Genomic DNA, 21,070 nt, shown 5'->3' with positions numbered 1-21,070 from the left:
TAGGGCATGGTAGGGCTTTGGGGTTCAGCTGAGTGACACACCTCTGGCTACTGTGCCTGAGTAGCATGGTTGGGGCAAGTGTGCAAGGGATGCCAAGGATGAGGCTATGGTGTGTGTCTCTTGACACTGGCTGTGCAGCCTCAGGCAAGGTGTTTAACCTTTCTGGGCCTCACCGCTACTCACACATAATAATACAGAGGCAGATTTTGTTCACTCTCAGGGTGAGAACAGGTAGGCATAAGCGGCAGTGAGCTCCCCATCACTGCAAACATTCAAACTGAGGGTGGCTCCACCATGAGAGACATTGTAGAGAGCACTCAGATACCAGAGAGAATTGGGCAGAATGACCTTCCTGGTTGCTGTTCTAACTTTCTATGGGCCACAGTTCTAGCCCCATCTCTGTCCATGTCTTGCTAGTTGACCTCAGGGTTGTTGCTTTCCCTCTCTGAGCTTTGCTTCCAAATGATGACAGAATTAGGATGGAGGATCACTATAGGTTTTCCCACTAGCAATTCTCTAATTCGTTTATTTTTACTCTTCACCTTAATCCCCACCCACAATGGCCACCATCTTGGCAGCTGGACACTCCGTGAGAACCTAATCTTAGTCTTGGCAGAAAGTTCTCCCCATATACATTCATTCCAACTCAAGCATCCTGGGTGACCTTTGGGTTGGAAGTCTCTCTGCTCATCCTGGATAGGGGTTATTTTCTTTGGAGTCTCCTTGGATGCTCCCGGAACCAGGGGTTGCTTCCACAGGCAGCTTCTCATCCTGTATCTGCCAATATAAGGGCCATCACCACTCAGAAGAATTCCAGGAGACCGGCCAGGGAAACAAGCATTCGTGAGCATCCTTCTCCAAACCTGTGAGTGGTGGGCTTCCCCTTGACAACACCCCAAAAGGTGGTCTTCAGAAGGTATTGAGGGCAGGAGGCAGAGTGATGGGACTGCCTGGATTAGCTAATATTTTGAATATAAAAATTTAAGAGATAGATAGAGATTATGTTCAGAGAAGTTTTGAACTGATGAGCAATGCAAGGTCATGACACGGCGCCCATTTATTTGTTCATACTTTTATTCTGCAAATGTTTACTTGTCATACTGAACTGAGTGCAGGCTCTTTGCTTGGGGGCTGGAGATTTGACAGTGAAATAAGGCACAGTTCCTTCTCTAAGGAGTTCACAGCCTGGTGGTAGAGGCTGACCACTCATCAGGCAATTGGTACCCAGGACTCTGATCAGAGAAAGAAGGCAGAAAAAATATGGGGTGGAGCCCTTCCCCTAGATTCTGGGGAGGAGTTTAAAATGGATTTCAAAGAGGGCATGATGTTTTACTAAAGCCAGAGAGTCAACAGGAAGTGACTTTGGTAAAAAAAAGAAGAAGAAGAAGAAGAAGAAGAAGAAGAAGAAGAAGAAGAAGAAGAAGAAGAAGAAGAAGAAGAAGAAGAAGAAGAAGAAAAAGAAAAGAAGAAGACAACAGATGTTTCAGGCAAAGAAGCCAGCATGTGGAAAGGACCTTTGTGTAAAGAGCATGGACTTATAGTTAAGTGTAATTTTTCAAATCACAGCTCCTCCACTCACTGGCTGTGTGTCTCTGGGCAAGTTGCTCCAGCTTTCTGTCCTAGGTTGCCCATCTGTAAAACAGGAGATAAGCTCATTTATCTTAAAGAAATGTTGAGTGGTAGGTACTCCCAGGGGGAAGGAAGCAGAGGGAAGGGGGGAAGGGAGAAAAAGTAATAAAAGAAAATGTTAACAATTAAAAAAAATCTTTTTTAAAGAGTGGTAGGTACTCATTGATTCCTTTTCCTTCTGGCTAATTCTCATTCTTATTCCTCCCATGAATGTTCAGGCAGGTGTCAGGATAAGATGTTTCAGCTTTGGAAAGTTGTTCTCTTGTGCGGCCTGCTCACTGGGACCTCGGCATCTCCTCTCGAGAGTGTTCCCGAGGACCTGGGTGGTTCTGCGAACCGCGCGACACCTACTCTTGATGGAGGACTTAATGCCCTTGACAATACACTTGAAGGTGAGTTAACAGAAGTGATAACAGGTGGCAACCAGAAGCCCACCTTCTAAACACTATGCCAGCATTACCAGGAGCTGCCGCCAGGAGCTGCCGCCAGGAGCTGCCACCAGAGGCTGCCTTTTGTGGGTGGTTTACTGTGAAAAGAGATTGGTCGCTCAGTACCTGGTTCGTTCGCTTATTATTTTTCTATTAATAAGCAATGCTTAAATGAATACATTTTTACATATTAAATCATGGTACATTTTTTCCAATATATGCATAGAATAAATTCCTAAAAGAGATTTCAAAAGTTCAAAAGGTACGTACATTTTAAATTACACTGTATGTTGAAAAATAATCCCTAAAAATATTTTCTTCAACACTCTGTAAGAGTACCTTTCTTTCTGCTCTCTTGACAGCACTGGTATGGACAGCTTAAACATTTTGTCAGCCTCAGAGATGAAAGATTGTAGTTCATTTCACTTTACGGTTCTCTAATGATGAAAGAAACCACTCATTCATTTGTACATATTTTTTAGCTTTTTACGTATTTTAAATTAATTATTTTGTGCATATTCTTCTGTTGGGTTGTTTAGGTTTCTTATAGATTTGTATTAACTCATTGGAAATTAATTCTACCTGGCCTAGATAGCTGTATATCTACCTTTATATTTAATTATATCTCCTTTTTATTCTGATTTCTTAAAAGAACTTTGACTTTCTTTTCATTTTCTGGAAACATTAAAAGCACATTGACAAACATTTATAGGACATAGTCACTTCTGTAAATGAATGCCTTTCAGATCTTGTAAGAGTTTAGACAACCTTCAAACATACAGAAAGGACCCACTCTCAAATTTTACTCCTGAGAAAACTGAGCTCAGAAACAGAAGTGTCTGGGCCAAGTTCACTTAGTGAGTTATAGTACCAGACGCAGTTTTATTTAAATTAGGATTCTCTGTTTGCATCACTGTAACTAAATAGATACTATCCATGGCAGAGCCAAGTTACAGTACTATGATTATATATCTTTTCCTATACGGTCTTTTGTTTTCCCTTGAGTTAGTAATTGCCTGTTGTTTCTCACTTGAATTATTTTATGCACATATTCTTAACTCTTTTCATATGCGCCATTCTACGCCTGTCATGTCATCTATTCCATCTAATCCCTCTTTTCTCTGGAGACCTCCCATTAGGACATTATGTCCTTCTGCTCCTGGGCCTACCACAAAGCTCTCATCCTGGGACTCTCATTTGCTTTGTTTATGGATTGGAGTAATATTCTTTTTTCTTAATTCTATATTTTCCATATTTTAGTTTAATCTCCTATTTTGTTTGACTTAGTTTTCAAATTCACATGGACATCTCATTTAAAGCAATAGATTCCTAAGTCACTACTAGAAGCTGGTGTACAGTCATTGTCAATTGCCGGATCAATCGATTGATTGTGTTGTTGATAAATAATGAGAATATATTAGAATGAAGGCAGCATGGAGAAACAGCATGGAGGAACTTTAGGCACATTTCTTAAAATTTCATCCTTTACTTTTTCATCTGTAAAATGTGGATAATATCAATACTTACCCCACTGAGTTATGAAGATTAAATGAAATAACATAGGCAAATAATCTTATCTAGTACTTGGCACATAATAGCTGCTTCATAAGTAGTATACAACACTAAGCAGCAATCTTTTTTGTCAGCCGTCCCTAGGAGACAGAAGGACAATGTGGCTGCACTTCAGGATTCCAACGTTTGGCAACTGGCCCAGAAGGAGCTCCAGGACATTAAAAACTTGGTGAACAATGGCCTTTCTAGCATCCTTCCAATTAATGTCCAGGATTTGGGGTGAGTTGGTAGAGATCTTCATAGTAGAGATCTTTGCTCCAAGAAAAGAGAATACATGGTGTGGGGTGGGGGATAAGTTTAAGATTAAAGACAGAAAGGTGACAAACATTGTTCTTCTCGCATAGCTAAGGTGGTCTGAGGCCAGGTCCACCATAGCTTGAGTATATCAGAGACAGGCCAACCTGGACATAGCTTGGGTTTGAGCTTCCACATTCCGTAATTTCAAGGTCAAGGTGAAGGCTCTCTTCATTCTCACTGCCACCTTTTTGCTGTTGCCTGAATTCCATTTTCCAAGGAATAAGACTTTCTTCTTCAAATATAGCTGAGAATAAAAGTCTGAATCCCCTTACGAAAGAGGAAACTGGAATTCACATCCACTGGCTCCACACATAGAGTTTTGGAGTGAAACAGTTCTGGGTTCAAATTCTGGCTCAGGCAATTATTTCCCCTAGAATCTTGGGGGAAACCTCATCTGTCTAATTTTTAGTATGCCATGCCATAAAATGGAGACAATCAAACCTCTGAAGAGGGCTATGGTAAAGACCAAAGTAGGCAAGGTCGATGAGACCAAATGCTTAGCACAGTGCTGGCAGAAAGCAGTGCTCAGCAAATGGCCGTCACGAGGAGTGACACGGGTGAATTCGCGCTTTTGCACAGGGTGAAAATCAGTGATACCCGCGTCCTGGATGTCAAAGCTGAACTGGCTCCTGATCACGAAAACCTTAACCTGAGGTTCTCCATCACTGTTAAAGTTACCCAGTCCTTGTGAGTATGCGTTAGAATCTGGAATTGGGGGGAGGCGGTGCGGCATAGCCAACGGATCTCCGAATTGGAATCGGGCACTTTTCCACGCTGCTGTGTGGCCTGTCACCCCAGTCTCCCAATCTGTAAATGAGGAGACCTTTCCCACTCTGAAATCCTAAACTTGAAAAAGATTTGATGAACTTTGGCCATAACCAAGTCTCTTTCAAAAGACTTCTCTGTTAAATATATTTCTGGAATCATAGCATTTATCTAATTGTAAAATTTGCAAAAATTGAGAAAACATGAACATTTATAACTCTTTGGCAAAATTTTCCCCAGCATTATTTTGTCTTTCACGATTCTCCTTAAATAGCAGTGACCATTATGGATAAATCCATATCATAGTATATACTATATAATAAAGAACATGTGTGAAAAATATAATTTTAAAGTATATTAATTACTTTAAAAGAGCAAGATTAAAAAATGAGCACCTGTGGATAATCATTAAAAGTTACATGCCTTATAATTTCATCATTCATTAGCTATGAGATTTTGGGAGAGTTACTTAATTTCTCTATATCAACTTTCTTTCATTCTAAAAATAGAGATGATAGTACCTTCCCTCATGGCATTTCCCTCGTGCTAATGATTAAATGGATTAATCCAGGTAAAATATCTTTTAAAACTGCCTAATACATAATTTGTGCTCAATAAATCCTAACTATTATTATTTTCATTATTAGTGTGACACTATATAAGAATTTCATATAAACCAAACCCATGTGGCTAGGAGAAGTTCTTAACGTAAATTTGTTAATCCTGTAAAGAATATGGACAATGTTGACATTATCCATAGATATCCTAGATAGCATCTACGTAGGTAGAAGAACCTGAGTGGACAATGTGAAAGTCCTTCTAGACTCCTCTTCACTCTGAATCTTATTTCCTGCAGGCCTTTCATTGGCCAGGTAGTCAACCTGAAGGCTTCCTTGAATCTCCTGACTGGCGTCAGAATTGAAACCAATGTCAAGACTGGCCACCACGCAGTGGTCCAGAGAGAATGCAAAGGTGACCCAGGCAGTATCCAGCTCACCTTGCTGGGCGGGTAAGGCACATCCATTTCAGTAGAGCTGGGCTCTCAGAGTAGTTGAGGACCCCTAATTTCAGCACTATTCCTATATCTGGGAGGTGGCACATGTGATGAAAAGAGTTTAGGCTCTGTCCTCAGACAGACCTAGGTTCATATACCAGCTCTGCCACTACCTTGTAACTTTGTAATCAATTTAATCTCTCTCAGCCTCAGTTTTCACATCTGTAAGCTTAAGATGACAATAATACCTACTCATAGTCTGCTGAGCTGACCAAAAAATATAAGTGTTTAGCATGAAACCTGGCACATACTAAGCTCTCAGTAGTAAAAATACCCATACTGACTTTCTGTCTCCTTGTTCTTTCCATTACTGAGACAGGAGTGTTGACCTCTCCAACTGTAATCGTGAATTTGCTTATTTCATCTTTCAGCTCTTTCAGAATTTTGCTTCTTGCTTTTTGAAGCTCTGTTGTTAGGTGCATGCATATTTAGGATTGCTATGGCTTCTTGAAGAATTACCCTTTCCTCATTATGTGATGTTCTCAGTCATCATATCATCATCATCATCATCAACATCATCATTATCAATTGCATTTATCTTCCTGCCTCCAGTTGGGAGGGGGACGAGGAGTAAATGACCACCATGGGCTCTAATTTCAGATGGTCCCCAAATTGTCCTCCACTGGAAAATTCCTAAAATGAGATCTCGAAAACTTAATTCTCTCCATTTAAATCATTGTTCCCTATTAATCCACACAATCTACATTTTAAACTGTGTGATTAAAAGAGTAACTTTGGCCCCCAGAAGAAGGTGGAGAGAGAAAGGGACACCCTAGCTGTGGCTGGGAGAGGAGAAATGCTCTGGAAGCTGAGGACAGGGGCAGGTTTGCCTTGGTAGGAAATAAGGCTGGGCCATGAGCAGAGGACAATCCACCCTACCCCCACAAGGGATCTGGTCAGAGGTTGCTTAAAGGCCCCACCTAAAACCAAAGAATTGCCCCCAGGGCCTGAGGATAGGTGGAAAGGCTAGGATGCAAATTTAGAGGCCTGAGCCCTACTAGACACTGCCTCTGGGTCTCAGTGTCCATATCTGTAAAATGGCATTCCACTGTGCTGCTCCAAATCCTCTCAGGGCTTTTCTTTCCACTTTGGTTGGAATCCTAAGCCCTACTTACTGCCATCGAGGCTGTGTGATCTGGCTCCATCCTCACATCACTGTGCACTTCCCTCGCTCACCCTGCTCCAGACATGCTGGCCTTTGCTCTGTGCCTCAGACTAGCTCCTTCCCACCTCCAGACCTGTGCACAGGCTGTTCTGGCTATATAAAACACCCTACCCCCCGCTCCAACTCAACATATTTTTCATCCTTCATGGTCTAATACAAGGTTCCTCCGATTCTCTCAAAAGTATCTACTTACACTCTTCAGAGTACTTGCCACGAGTTGTCATTATATATTTAATTGTATATTTACTTCGTTCATTCTTTCAGCTGAAAATGTATTGAGCATCTGCTATATGCCAGGCAGGAAGTGTTCTGAGCCCCGGAGAACTTATTGGTGCCAATAGAGAAGGACCCAGTTCTTGCGCATATTTTTGTCCTGAGGGAAAGGCAGATAGGCAAGCATTCGGTCCCTCCATACAGGAGAATGACAGATTGTGATGAGCCATGGGCAGAGCAGCACACTTAACTGAGAACTATGATACAAAGCCCTCCCTTAGGTGAGCAGTCAGGGCGGGCTGCCCTGAGGAAGTGAAAGTTATGCTGAGAACTGAAGTTGGGGAGGAGCCAGCCTTAGCAAGACTTGTTTAATGTGTAGGGACCAAGTTAGGAGCTGTTTGTGTTTTGCTCATCCCCATATCCCCAGTCTAGCTTGGTCTCTGAAATACAGTTGCTGCTCTGTAAGTAATTGTTTAATAAATGAATGGGGTTGTGATGAGATTCTCATGAGGTATTGGGGTGAGCTGCTGGTCAGACATGGGATTCTAAGTAATGATTCTCCCGGATGGAGGCTCTGTGCTTCAAAAGGCATTGCAGAGTCCCTAGAGTTTGTTTACCTGCCTTCAAGGTGCTTTGCCGTCTCCTTCCCTTACCCCACTCCTGTCGCTTGGCTACTCTGCACACTTGACCACGTGTTATTAGTTCCTTCTCTTTTCCAGATGGAGTGAACTGGTCAACAATTTCGTAAATCTTGAATTCAGCGCAACAAGCAAGATTGTGTCCTCCCTGGTGCAGCAGCAGGCGAGTTGTCCACTCTTTGGGGCCCACAGCCAAGCTTGGTGGGGGGCAGTATGGAAGGCCTGGTTATACGCTCTGGGCTCCTTTCCTTCTGAAATGCAAACTTCTCATTAGGCCATTAGCTGGAACCTGCCTCTCAGCTGATAATGGATCTGTCCTTTTTCCTCTTCCGGCCCTTCTCCCACTCTCTCTCCCCCCTTAGGTGTGCCCACTGATCGAAGCCATCACCTCCAACCTGAATGTGGATTTCGTTCAGAAAATCATCAGTAAGTCACAGCCTGGAAAAGTAGAGACATTCCCTGTGCAGCCTTCTCAGGGCAAGCATGCAGTTCTGTGCCCACCCCACAGGCAGTTCTGGTCAGGGGACCCAACACCCTGAGCAAGTTGGGAGAGTGTGTCTAGAAGGATCCCTGCAGAATGGAGGGGATTCTGTAGGCCTCTGAGAGCTCTCTATACTATCATCCTTTTGTAAACCCACAGAAGCTGCCTGGCAGAATGATATAAGAAAGAAGATGGGCCAGATCTGAGTTCAAATCCTAGCTCTGCTACTTAGCAACTGTGTGGCCTCAGTCAAGTGGCTCTGCCTTTCTGACCCCTGGTTTCCTCCTGGGTATAACAAGATTATAAACATTTTGAGTTTGTTGAGTGGATTAAAAGAAAAAGCATAAAGATTCAAATATCCAGTGGGCATTGCCAATAAACACCTTCTCTTCTTTATCCCTTCTTACAAGAAGCTAGGGCTTCTCCTCCAGCCACTGGGGGGTTTTCTTTGGCCCTTGGGTCTCCAGGCATGGCTGGGGTTTCTAGGGATGCTGAGGCAATAGAAATGGGGTAAGTGGATGTGTCAGGGTCCTGGAGGTGGCCCTTTTATGAAAATAGCTGCAGGACCAGTTCTTTGGGCAATAACTCTGTGCTCTGCATACACCAGCTCATTGGATCCTCACAACAACCTTGTGGGGTTGATACTGTCATTGTACCCATCTTACAAATGAACAAACTGAGGCTCAGAGAGGTAGAGTGACATGCTTGAGGTCCTCTGGCTGTCAGACTAACCCACAGGAGAGTGGCAGCCATTGAGGTCTGGTTTTTATTTGATGGAGACTGAAGCCTGCTATTGATTTTGTTTCTCCAGTCAATCTTCAGCAAGGAGTCCAGCAGCAAATCAGTATCTGAAGAGGGCAGAAGAGGAGGACCCCTGAGATTCTCCCCGCTGGTGAGGGGCCAGGCTCTGTGCCCCCTGCTAAGGAAGGATGAGGCTCCTCTTTGGGGACCTACATTGAAGCCAAAGCAAAGCTTGCATTCTCTTGTTTTTCTAGCGGCAGACCAAGTCTTGGTCTTGGTCTTAGACTGAGGCCTGACCTTAGACCCAAATGAAGCCCTGATCCTGGTCATACTCTGAACCTTGAGCCTTAATCACACACCCGCTCTGAGCTTAGGTCCAAGCCACAGACTGAGCTTCAACCCCAGTTATTGACTGAGCCCTGACATTAGTCACAAATTGGGCCCTGACCCTGATCTCAGACTGATCCATGATCCTGATCACATTCTGAGCCCTGAACCCTGGCTCCAGTCTTGGCCTCTGATCAGTCTTTTTATATCTTCTATTGTTCCTAAGGTGAGGGAGAGTGAAGGGATAAGGATGGTTCAGTGCCAAGTGCCAGAGAAAGACCCCAAACCACAGGTGCCAGTCCCCTCTTCAAGGCCTTAGAACCTGCAGGATGTTGTGGGAAAGAGTTTGGACTGCAGTGTCTGCTGAAGAGCAGATGCTCATAAAGGCCCCTTTGCTGTCAATGACCTAACCCTCTGTGGTCTCATTCCAGATTAATTCCCAGTGGCTTGACGGCATTCCCTTGTAGCATCTCCCTCTGGGAAGATGATGCCAGCATCCATGGAGTGAAAGCCTGAGCCCAACCAGAATGACCTCATGGTTGAGACAGTAGTCTTAACATTTGTCACCCTGTACCCCCACCAATAAAAGCCACTTCTGCATCCTCTCGTGTGACCTGTTGCTTTCCTTCCACTTGGGATTTGGAGAGGGGGGTGCAACTAGGGCAGCAGGGACCTGGATCTGGAGCTGGGAAGGACATTTGTGACTATCTGGCTCACCTTCTTGTTTTACAAATGGGGGCACTGTGGCACAGATGGCAAGAAACTGACCTGAGGTCACATAGCCAGTCTGCAGCAGTGGCAGGACCCTTGATTCGTCCCTTCACACATTCAGCAGGTATATAGTGAGCACCTGCTCTGGGCCAGGCAGGCAATGGGAACAAGAAATTCACATTCTGGGGACAACCCTACCTGATGTGTTCCTTCATTCTCCAGGGACTCTGAGAGGCCTTGCGGAGGATCAGGGGACACCTGATCTGTCTGGATTCATGAGTATAGGGCAGAGTGACATAAGGTAAGAGGCCTGGACCATATCCCAGCCTGGCCTTCCATGCCCTCTGAATTCAGGCTATGGTTCCCCTCGAGCTAAGATCTCTTCAAAGAATACCTGAGAACACCTATAGTCTCCAGCCCCCAGGGCTCTCCCATCTCTCCAAAGCATCGCCAGCATAAGTGCCTGCGTGCCCACCTGCCGGGCTGCACGAAAACCCTGCCTGCCTGGTGAGGCCAAGGGTGTTCGGCTGTCCATGTCGAGACTAGCTCCTCTCTCCGGCCAAGGCCCCTCCACCCACTTCCCAGAACTTAGCTCACCCCAGGCTGTGCCAGGCCGTGGTTGAGACAGCATCACTCTTCTTACACTAAGACCACTACCATCAGAAAGGGTTGCTTTTGCCAGCATACAACATTAATCCCTTACAACACTCCTATACCAGGAGACAACTTTCTTGTCCCCATTTGACAGATCAGGCTCATAGAAGCAAAGTGGCTCATCGGATTCCCACAGTGAGCAAGTGGCAGAGCCCAGGGCTATGAGATCCTGTGCTCAGAGAAGCAGCATCCTGGCTCCCAGGCGCTTTGGCCCAGATCCCAGCAGGTCCTGCTTTCTTCTACTCAGGCCAGATGGAGTCCTTCTGAGGCTGTTCTTCCTCTTCCACATGCAGCCCTCAGTTTCCCCATTTCCCTTCAGGGAAGAGGGCACCTTCACCACAGTCACGTTTGCCTCTGCAGAGATGCAATACGGGGCTGCACACAGATGAACGCCTTTGCCTCAGGACCCCAGCAGCTTCTCCTTTCCAGGAGGGTATCTGACTTTCTCATCAAAAGGCCCCAAGAATTTTTTGCCCATTTTGCCAAGCAGCCACCTCATTACTTTGCACAGCTCTCCCCACAGGAAACTCAAGTTCAGAGAGGCCAAGGCCACACAGTGGCCTACACCCAGCTGCCAACTCACCCAAGCACCTCCCTGCTGAAGAAGAAGGCTGCCTCATGGGGGTCAAGTCACTTCAGGGGGCCCTTGAGCCCTTGGGATGGTCTGGAGGGGCCTTGGACCAACTCCTGAGCTCTCTGGTGAGGACCTCAGTTCAGGTTATGTTGGGGAGCTGCTGGGTACAGAGTGAGGCCAAGGAGTTGGGCACATTTGAGCTTGAGTCAACCCCTGCCACTTTCCAGCCCTGAAAGCTTGGGCAAGTTACTTAACCACTCAGAACCACAGTTTTCTCACCTGTCAAATGGAATTCACAGTAAAACCTCCCTCTTCAGGCTGTTGTAAGGATTAAAGGAGCCAACTAGTGAAAAGCATTTAACCAGAGCCTGTCACCTAGTGAACACGAGATGAACGTCACCTTCGCATGCTGAAATTACTGTTACGACCTCCTGCCTCTTGTTTGCTGTTTGGTGAAAGCTCTGATATGGTAGCGAGCGAGGCCTGTGATCTTGGGAAATCTTGGCTCTTCACCTTGTCTTTATGGTAAGACTGTCCCTGAGTGGTCATTCTTCTCTACCCACCTCCGGTTTTAGCTGGGCCATCATGGCTCCCAGCCAGAGATTATATTTCCCAGCCTTCCTTGCAATAAATGTGGCCATACGACTAAAGTCTAGCCAATAGAATATAAGCAGAAGGGATGCTGCAAATTCCACTTTGTGCTTTAAAAAAAAGGGGGTTCTCTCCACTTCCTCCCAACCTCCTCTTTTCTCTCCAATAAGAAATGCAAACGAGTGAAACAATCGCCTGAGACCCAGAGGTGGAAGCTGTGCACTGAGAATAGTGGAGTGCTGCGGCAGCCCCTAACCACTCATCTCCAGGCTCTCTGGCAGAAAAGAATGGACCGGCTATTTAAACCATTGTGTTTTGGCATCTCCTTGTTAAGGCTGCTTTGTCTCTCTTCTACCTAACTCATTCTGCCAATGACATGCTGTGTGACATTAGGATGCTCACTTACCCTCTCTGAGTACTTCTTCCATGTCTGCACATTAATCCCTGAAGGCCCTTCCTGCTCCAATAGGACAGAAGTCAACGCTCCCTCCAGACTTAGAAGGGAAAGAGAGACTAAACATTTATTGAGGTTCTACTACATTCCAGGCACTGTATTACTGGTGGTTCTCAATCTAAAATGATTCTATCCTCCAGGGGACATTTGGCAATTTCTGGAGATATCTTAGTTGTCACAAATTGGGTGAGGGATACTACTGCTATCTTGTGGAGGGAGGCCGGGGGTGCTGCTAACCATCCTATAATACACAGGACAACTCCTCCCAACAAAGAGCCATCCAGATCAAAATGTGAAAGTGTTGAAAAGCATGTATTAAACCTTTATACATATTAACTCATTGAATTCTTTTACTGAGTGATGCAGTGAATGATTTGGGGAGAAGATGTGGCAAATGAGGCTCAGAGGTGAAGTGACTTGCCCAAGGCCACATAGCTGAGCAGAGGTATAGCTGGATTTAATCTGTAGTCATCCTCCTTAAGAGCTGATGCTTCCCTTGCTAGCCAAGGAAAAGTGGTGAAATTTTTCTTTTCTGACTACATTTTGTAACAATCTCACCTTCCACACACACACACACACACACACACAAATACAAACAAAGCTCTCAAAATTTAGGGCTTCCTTGGGCAGTAACCAACTTGAGTCAGTGGCAAGCCTTTGTCCATGCTGTTCTATCTACCTGAAACACCTTTCCTTCTCCCTCTCCAGCTGGTTAAATCCTCCTCAGCTATAAAACTTGGCTCATCAGTCACCTCCTAGTTAAATGGGGGCTGCTTCTCAATGTTTCCACACACACAAAAAAAAAAGACAGTGAGCTTCCCTACTTGTAGATCTAACTAAGTTAACTAAGCTGTACTGTCCAATACAGAGAGAGCACTCAGGAAGTGTTGGCTCTCATTATTATGGTTTTCACCTTTTTTATTCACCTCTCTGTCCCAGGAGGTTGTGAAATCCTTGAAGTCAGATACCCTCCTCTTCTCAGCAGCCCCAGTGCCCAGAGAAGGACCAGATACATTACAGGCATTAACCCATGTTGAATAAATGCATGAATGAGCGAATAAATTAATTAATCTCTTCTTGACTGTATACCATCAGAAACCTTCTCCAGGACAGCTGAGTGGATAGGTGAACAAGAAAATTCTAGCAACTCAGGATTGGGGATACGGGGGTAGAGGGGCATGATATAGACTTGTCACTATTCTCTGTTAACCAGCTCCAGATACCTGGCACTTAAGGACATTAGTGATGGGTTACGGATCAAATGTATGGCTCCTAGGTGAGTGCAGCCAGGACATAGAGAGGGTAGAGCCAAGGCCACTTGGTCCCGCTGGTGACTGATGAGGGGAAGGGAGAAAGGGGACAGGTGGAGAAGTGGGGGAGCATTCTCCTGTTGTGAGCCTGGCACTGCCCAAGCAGCTCCTCACTCACTTGACCTAGACCTCAAAAAGAGGTGAGGGTTTCCTGGATGTGGTGGTGTTCTCAGGGAAGAGGAGGACACTTTGAGAGGGTAAGGGGACATCCTCCATAAGGGAATATATGGGAAGAAAGAAGGCAGGACTTGAGTAGATCCTGAGTCATCCAGAAACTTGAATGCCAAATTATAGTGCAGGCTCTTTTGAAGGCTTAATCTAGTTAAATAAGTATTGAATCTTTCCAATGTTTGCACAATCCTTTGGGATAATATCTCAGGATCAGAATTATGAAATCTATGCCTTGGAACATTTTATGACCCCAGGAACACATCACAAAATTATTTACCAAGCCGGATCTTCCTATTTACACTATGATATGAATGTGTGTACACTTCACCAAATATTTGCCAGCACATGGACTTATTTTAAATATTTGCCCTTTAAATGGGGATAAAATAAATGTCATCACATTGGAAAATCTAAAGTTCTCAAATTAGAGGAGCCAGTTGTTATATCAACTCAATAGACTATTTCTGAACATTTTTTAAATTGGGAAATATCTTGTTTTACACCTAAACAAAAACACAAATCTTAGAACTGTTCTTAGTTGGAATCACAACGATACAAAGAACTGAAATGGGATAAAACTGAAAAGGGATGCTGAAATTTAACAAAAATTTATTTGTGGGAGTTGACACATTGTTTCTGTGTTAATGTTTATTATGCAAGAAATAAAATGCATTAAGAAAGAAAGAAAGAAAGAAAGAAAGAAAGAAAGAAAGAAAGAAAGAAAGAAAGAAAGAAAGAAAGAAAGAAAGAAAGAGAGAACAGGAAGGCGGTTGAGTCTCTAGCTAAGCCAGGCTCTGTGCTGGGCAGTTCAGGGGTGACTGAAGCATGACCTCTCCAACCCAGTGTGGCATGAATTGTGTTCTTGAGATGTGCCACGCCTGTGGAAGGGGCTGAGAAAGGGGCTTTTTCCCATCACGGAGGCACACAGACTCTCGGGGGAAGAGAGTGCTGAGAAAAAGATTCAGAGGAGAGGTCCTGACACAGCCAGGAGGTGAGGGGCAGTCAAGGAAGGTGTCCCAGAAAAGGTGCAAATGGAGCTGGAATTAAAAGGATGGCAGGGAGAGAAGGGGAGGGATTGCAAGCAAAAGTGACCAGATGAGCAAAGGCCGGAAGGTAAGAATTAACCTACTGTCACTAAGGGTCCTGCAAGCCCTGGATGCTGCTGTAGCATAAATGTGTGAGGGTCAAGTGCAGGGAAGGGCTTTGAATGCCACACTGGGGTGGTTTAGATGTGATTCTCTTAGCCAGGGGTTAGATTTTTTTGTTGTTTTTAGCCCACTCTCAAAAAACCGATGATCTCGAAGAGTTTTTTTCTATACGGATTCCACCCTTCGATATTTGCCATAAAAGAAAATAACCCTAATAAACAGGACAAACAGACTCATGGACATGGACTATAGACTAGAGATTACCAGAGGGTAGGGAGCAGGGGAGGAGGGGGGAGGTAGATGGTATAAAGGGGTTTAAATATGTGGTGACAGAAAGAAATCTAACTATGAGAAGTGAACACACAGTGTAAATATATATATGCCTTACTGTCAAAGTGTACAGATGAAACTTATTGAATTTCATTAACTGATGTCACCATTAAAAAAATTAATTAATTTTACAAAAAGAAACTAACCCTGAAAAATTTTTTAAATATGTATTTATTTTTTTCTTACAAAATAACAAAAATAAGCTCATTGTACTATAACAAAATGAAAAATAACTAAAAAATCACTAGTGAGAAAAGTGACTCTGTTTTACAGTTTTAAAAATCTCTATTATGACTGGCTTAATAGAGGACAGCTGTATTTTCACATCTGCTCTGCCTTCGATCTGTTGCAATATCACATGTCATGAAGTGTCTAGAAAATTCTGCTCTACGCTTGTGAGAGAATGAGAGTGAAGAGGCAAATAATAGATTCATATTAATTCAGAATTTGTTTGGATCTTGCAGATCCCCTAGAAAGCATGCCCCCACCCCATCCGACTACACTTTGAGAACCACTGGACTAGGTAGTAGGAAACTATGAAAAGTTTCTGAACAAGAGAGAGACCATTTCAGCTAATCTCAGTTTCTGGAAGTTTCCTCTGGCAAGTGATGTGTCGAGTAGGTTAAAAGGAGACAAAGGTATGACCAGGGATGACCCTGGTCAGAAGTTGTTGGGGTGGATAGCTGGACTGTAGATAAGAAGACAGGGTAGCTTCTCGGGAAGAGGGGCTCATAAGAGAGGGACAGCCAGAGAAGTGCCTCCCATGGCTCCTTCATGCTGAGCTTTTGCCAACTTCAGCCCCTCAGCCTTTGCTCTGGGGCCAGGACTAATGGCTCAGGGGCCTGCATCCTGCTCTCCTCAGCTTGGTAGGGGGAGAGTGATATAGGAAGGAGCCAGGCCTCTCCTTTGGTTCCAGAAGAGGGAATAAAGTGATCCTCTTTGGCTCCTCTGCAAGGCTGGCAGGCAAAGTCAACATTTATCCCTTTTGAACTGCAAGCATTTGCTCATCCAGCTGACCTTCTGCCTGTAGACGTGGCTACTAATGGGAGCCACTGACAACAGTATCTATGGATCTGGCTGTCGCAATGCTGAGGGAAACTTCCAGAGAATATTACCATACGATCCAGCAATTGTGCTTCTTTGTATTAGCCCAAAGATGATGAAACTATATCTCTACACAAAAACCTGCACACGGATATTTGTGATACCTTTATTCGTAATTGCCAAAACTTAGAAGCAACCAAGATGCCCTTCGGTAAGTGGATAGAAAAAAAAAACTGTGGTATATCCAGACAATGGAATGTTATTCAGCACTAAAAAGAAATGAGCTAGCAAGTCGTAAACAGATAAGGAGGAACTTTACATTCACATTACTAAGTGAAAAAAGCCAACTTGAGAATGCTTCGTACTATATGATTCCAACTATGAGACGGTCTGGAAACGGCAAAACTATAAGGCAGTGAACAGATCAGTGGATGAGGGGTGAAGGGGGGAGAGATGAATAGGTGGCACACGGAGGATTTTTAGGGCAGTGAAATCACTCTGCATGATACTGTGGTGGTAGATACACACCATTATGCTTCTGTCCAAACCCACAGAATGTACAACACCAAGAGTGAACTGTAATGTCCACCATGGACTTTGGGGGATAATGACATGTCGATATAGGTTCATCATTATAACAAATGTCCTTCTCTAATGGGGGATGTTGATAATGTGTGAGGCTTTGCATCTTGTGGGGCAAGAGGTATGCAACAACTCTCTGCACACCCTGCTCAATTTTGTTGTGAACCTAAAACTGCTCTAAGAAATAAAGTCTATTTAAAAACAAACAAACACAAAACAAAAACAAAAAACTTCCGGAGTAGAGGTTTAAAGCCTGGCATTGTCTTTCCCCCAGAACCTCCTCCCTTCCTGGCCAGTCAGCCTCTTCTCTTGGGCATCCTTGCCCACATCTGACGAAGGCGTGCAGTGATGTTTCAGTGGGTGGTCGTGTGAAACATCTGCTAGGAACCTCTGCTCTCAAATGACCCAGCTTGGAATGGCATTATGGCTCTAACATGTATCAATAGATAGAAAAGGTACAGGATGGAACTGAATTGTGGTTAAGACCTTGGCTCTGGGGTTGGCCTCTGGATTCCGAATCTTGGCTTTGCTCGGCTTCTCTGAGCACAGCCTATTTGCCTTTAATGTGAGTGTCAGAGTATCAAACCCCTCACAGGGTTTGAAAAGGTTATAATTAAATGAAGTGTGGAAAGCATGTAGCACAAATCCCAGGGAGACACAAAAACTTAGATATGATCGCTAAGAGCTGACAAATTAGAAGCAGAAGCTGATATCCTCATACCCAGAACTGAACCGGGGGACAAATGCCCATCTTTGGGGTCAGAGAAAGACCAATTTCTACCAGAAATATCTGGAACAGCTTCTTGGTAATGGTAAGATTAGAGCAAGACTTCAAAGAATGAGTCATTTGTTCATTCACTTATTCTTTTAACACAGATATGTGGAGCATTTGCTGTCTTCCAAGCAGGCCATAGGAACAGTTTGAGCCAAAGTCCTGAGGCAGGAAGGGGCAGGACTTTCCAGAGAATCAAGGATTAGACAGCAGCGGACTTAGGCTCCATTTAGGGATGGTGGGGAATCAGCATGACAAAGTCCCCATGCTGGGATTCTGTGGGATGTCTTATTTTTGCCCAGAATTGTTAAGTGACTTAATGTGGCAGACAGGGAAGTGCATCACTCAGTTGTCCCTCCAAGAGGACTTGCTACAAACAGAGTCGTTGGTTGGCCATAGCTCTACATCTATATCTTCGTCTAGTCACACAGAACAAAGACTAGAGAGAAATGAACCAAAGTGTTAACAGAAGTTATCTCTAAATAGAGACATTATTTTCTTTATGCAATTTTGTATTTTAAAAATATTCCTTCATATATATATGGGTAATTTAAATACATATTTTAATACATACTTTAAATACATATTGAAATATATATTTTAATACATTTTTGAAACTAAGGCTAGGGGGAAGGGGCTGTCCCAGCTTTTGTTGCAAATGATGGAGACTATCTGTCTTTGGAGCCTGGAGGGACAAGTCTTTTCAGTGCAATAGGAAACTATTCCTTTTGACAAACCAAGGAGGCTTCAACTCTGCTCTAAAAGGAAGAATTTGTGATGTGCTGTCAAGGTTACAAGCTTGGACATAAGGCAAAACTAGATTCAGATCCTGACTTTACTATAGACTAGTTCTAAGTCCTTATGAAAATTTGTTCTCTCTTGAGTCTTAGTTTCCTCATCTGTAAAATGGGACTAATAATATTTTTTATATCATAAGGATGCTATGAGGAGTCCACAAGCATTTGTGAAAATTGCCTGTTGATGGTGGCTGATGATACTATTCTTACAGATGGGGAAACTGAGGCCCAGAAAGGGCATGGGAGCTGTCCAGTGTCAAATAGCAAGGGATGACTGCAAATTGGTAGAATCTCTATGAAAAACAGTACGGAGGTTCCTCAAAAAACTAAGAATTGATCTACCATATGATCCAGGAATCACTCTACTGGATACTTACCACAAAGACTTGAAAACCCATATCTGAAAAGATATTTGCACATCGATGTTCATAGCAGCATTATTCATAGTGGCCAGGACATGGAAGCAACCGAAGTGTCCTACAATAGGTGATTAGCTAAAGAAGCTGTGGTACATATATACAATGGAATATTACTCAGCCAAAAGAAGAGATGAAATACTACCATTTGCAACAACCTGGATGGACCTCGAGATAATCATGCTAAGTGAAATAAGCCAGACTGAAAAAGATGAAAATCACATGGTATTACATGGAGGATATAAACCTAAAAGCAACAATTGAACAGGACAAACAGAGACTCAAGGACATGGACAATGGACTAGTGGTTACCAGAGGATAGGGGGTAGGGGAGGAGGGAAAAGTTAGACAGGGTAAAGGGGGTCAAATATAGGAGGGTTGGGGGAGGGCAAAGTGTGTAAAGGGGATCAAATATATGGTAGCTGAAGGAAACTGTACTCTAGGTGGTAAGCCCACAATAGAATATACAGATGTCAAATTATAATATACACCTGAAAATTACATAATTGTATTAACCAATGTTACCCCAATAAACTTAAAATAAAATAAAATAAAATATATTATCGACATGTCCATCACATGGCTTAAGTGAGTCCCTATCTCCTTAATCCCCGGGGCCTTCTATGCAGGAATGTTTGCTTTAGAGTTATTGGATGGATATGGTAAGACAAAAGGCTTCTCATCAGTTTCCTAGCTGTCCATCACTCAGTGCCACGTCTTCCCCAGCACTCACCATAGATGAAGTCTGCCCCGCTACAGAGCCCATCAGGAATGAATTGATGGCGACCCGGGGCATCTCAACAGTACACTAGAGAAATCTAGGTGGGCACAATGCAATGACCCTCTTTGAGCTGTCTGTTTATCAGATACCAAGCCAAACTAAAGTTTTTCATAAATGTTACCAGTTACGAATTGGGATTGGTTCTAGTACAGAATATGAAAAATAGTGGCTTAAACAATGATGAGAGTCAGCAGGTAGGTTGTTACACTGGTATGGGAGATCCAAATGGTTCTTCCCTCTACTACCCCTAGGTTGTGGCTTTCATCTTCATGCTAATAAAATAGCTGTTGAGCTCTAACCATCATGTCTGACATCCAATTAGGAAAAAAAAAAAAAAACAGGAGAAAAAAAACAAAAGCCAAGTCAGTACACTTTAAAGAACTTTTTCAGAAGCCCCAGCCTACAACTTCCATTTATATCTCATTGATCATTTCTAGTTACAAATATGGTTGAGAAAAGAAGCTTCTTTGTTAGGCCCATTTCTGCTCTCAAAAATAAAATGGTTCTGTAAAGAAAGAAGGAAGAATGGGCAAGTGCCCTCAGCTCTCCAAGCTTCTATTTCCTGCACTTTAAAATAAGTGTATCAGTATTTGTCTCATAGGACTGGGATATTGCAAGGATTTCGTGTAGACTGCCAACACTCTTTGGGCATCAAAAGATGCCCCTTGGCCACACTCTTCTCCTTCAGGCTCTGTTAGTCTATGAACCTTGCAAAGGCACTGCCAATGGAGGGATAAAGAGAAACATTAATTTTCAAGTTCAAAATTAACTTCCATTTGTAGCACTGGGCTAAGCAATTTTCAAAACGCTTGTTGAATCCTGATAGTAACTTTATTGAGGTACAAAAAACCTGGGTTTTAGCATCTAACTATGGGTGGCCTTAGGAAAAACAAAACTTTACCCCGAGCCTCAGTTTCTCAACTGTAAAATGGAATCAAGGTGGGTAAGAATAAGTTCAGATGAGTCCTTTAATTTTCCCCTGCCCCAAACTCCTTCAGCTCCATAGAGAATCTCTCAGAGAGGTCATGAAACTGACTCTATTTACCTGGGATTCACACAGGTACTGTTCCAAGAGGCTGAAGTTCTCAGACCTCCTCCTCATCCTCTGTGAGCTGCTGGCCCTGTTGTCAACTCAATATTTAAATCGCCTGTGGGTCTTTATATTGCATATTTTAATTTCTTGAATTTCAATCTATTCATCCTTTTATTTTAGCATTCCTTGTAATTTTTTATTCTGGTCATCGTGTTGAAAAATTGTAGAGACTCTGAATGATGTTATCTTGTTCCAAAGAGAAAGGAAGATAGCTGAAAGATAGAGTATAAGTGGATTGCTTTGATCCTGCTGAGGCTTAAATGTATGTTTTATTAGGGCGGAACTGTTTTGGTTTTGCTCTTACTCCTTGGAGGAAGCCTTTATTTATAGGG

General features: G+C 43.5%; 1 protein-coding gene across 1 annotated transcript; it reads left to right on the top strand.

The window, feature by feature from the left end:
* The first annotated feature begins 832 nt into the window (after nucleotides 1-832).
* On the top strand, nucleotides 833-9,826 carry BPIFA2 (BPI fold containing family A member 2). Its single transcript, XM_036229854.1, has 9 exons — nucleotides 833-865; nucleotides 1,848-2,021; nucleotides 3,704-3,848; nucleotides 4,506-4,613; nucleotides 5,548-5,700; nucleotides 7,843-7,924; nucleotides 8,124-8,187; nucleotides 8,710-8,752; nucleotides 9,742-9,826. Exons 2-9 carry the CDS (start codon nucleotides 1,865-1,867, stop codon nucleotides 9,824-9,826), a joined length of 837 nt encoding a protein of 278 aa, XP_036085747.1. The 5' UTR covers nucleotides 833-865; nucleotides 1,848-1,864.
* The last annotated feature ends 11,244 nt before the right edge of the window (nucleotides 9,827-21,070 follow it).

The sequence above is a fragment of the Rousettus aegyptiacus genome, unplaced genomic scaffold, assembly GCF_014176215.1.
Source record: "Rousettus aegyptiacus isolate mRouAeg1 unplaced genomic scaffold, mRouAeg1.p scaffold_m13_p_12, whole genome shotgun sequence".
Taxonomy (NCBI): domain Eukaryota; kingdom Metazoa; phylum Chordata; class Mammalia; order Chiroptera; family Pteropodidae; genus Rousettus; species Rousettus aegyptiacus.
The sequence above is the reverse complement of the archived record's forward strand: the minus strand, read 5'-3'. Positions and strand labels throughout refer to the sequence as shown.

What these genes read in the sequence shown, in the direction of transcription:
- BPIFA2 (XM_036229854.1), top strand. Translation starts at nt 1,865, where the DNA reads ATGTTTCAGCTTTGGAAAGTTGTTCTCTTGTGCGGCCTGCTCACTGGG. An exon ending in CAGCTCACCTTGCTGGGCGG is followed by an intron (nt 5,701 to 7,842) that starts GTAAGGCACATC and finishes TCTCTTTTCCAG; the next exon opens with ATGGAGTGAACTGGTCAACA. An exon ending in CCTCCCTGGTGCAGCAGCAG is followed by an intron (nt 7,925 to 8,123) that starts GCGAGTTGTCCA and finishes CTCCCCCCTTAG; the next exon opens with GTGTGCCCACTGATCGAAGC.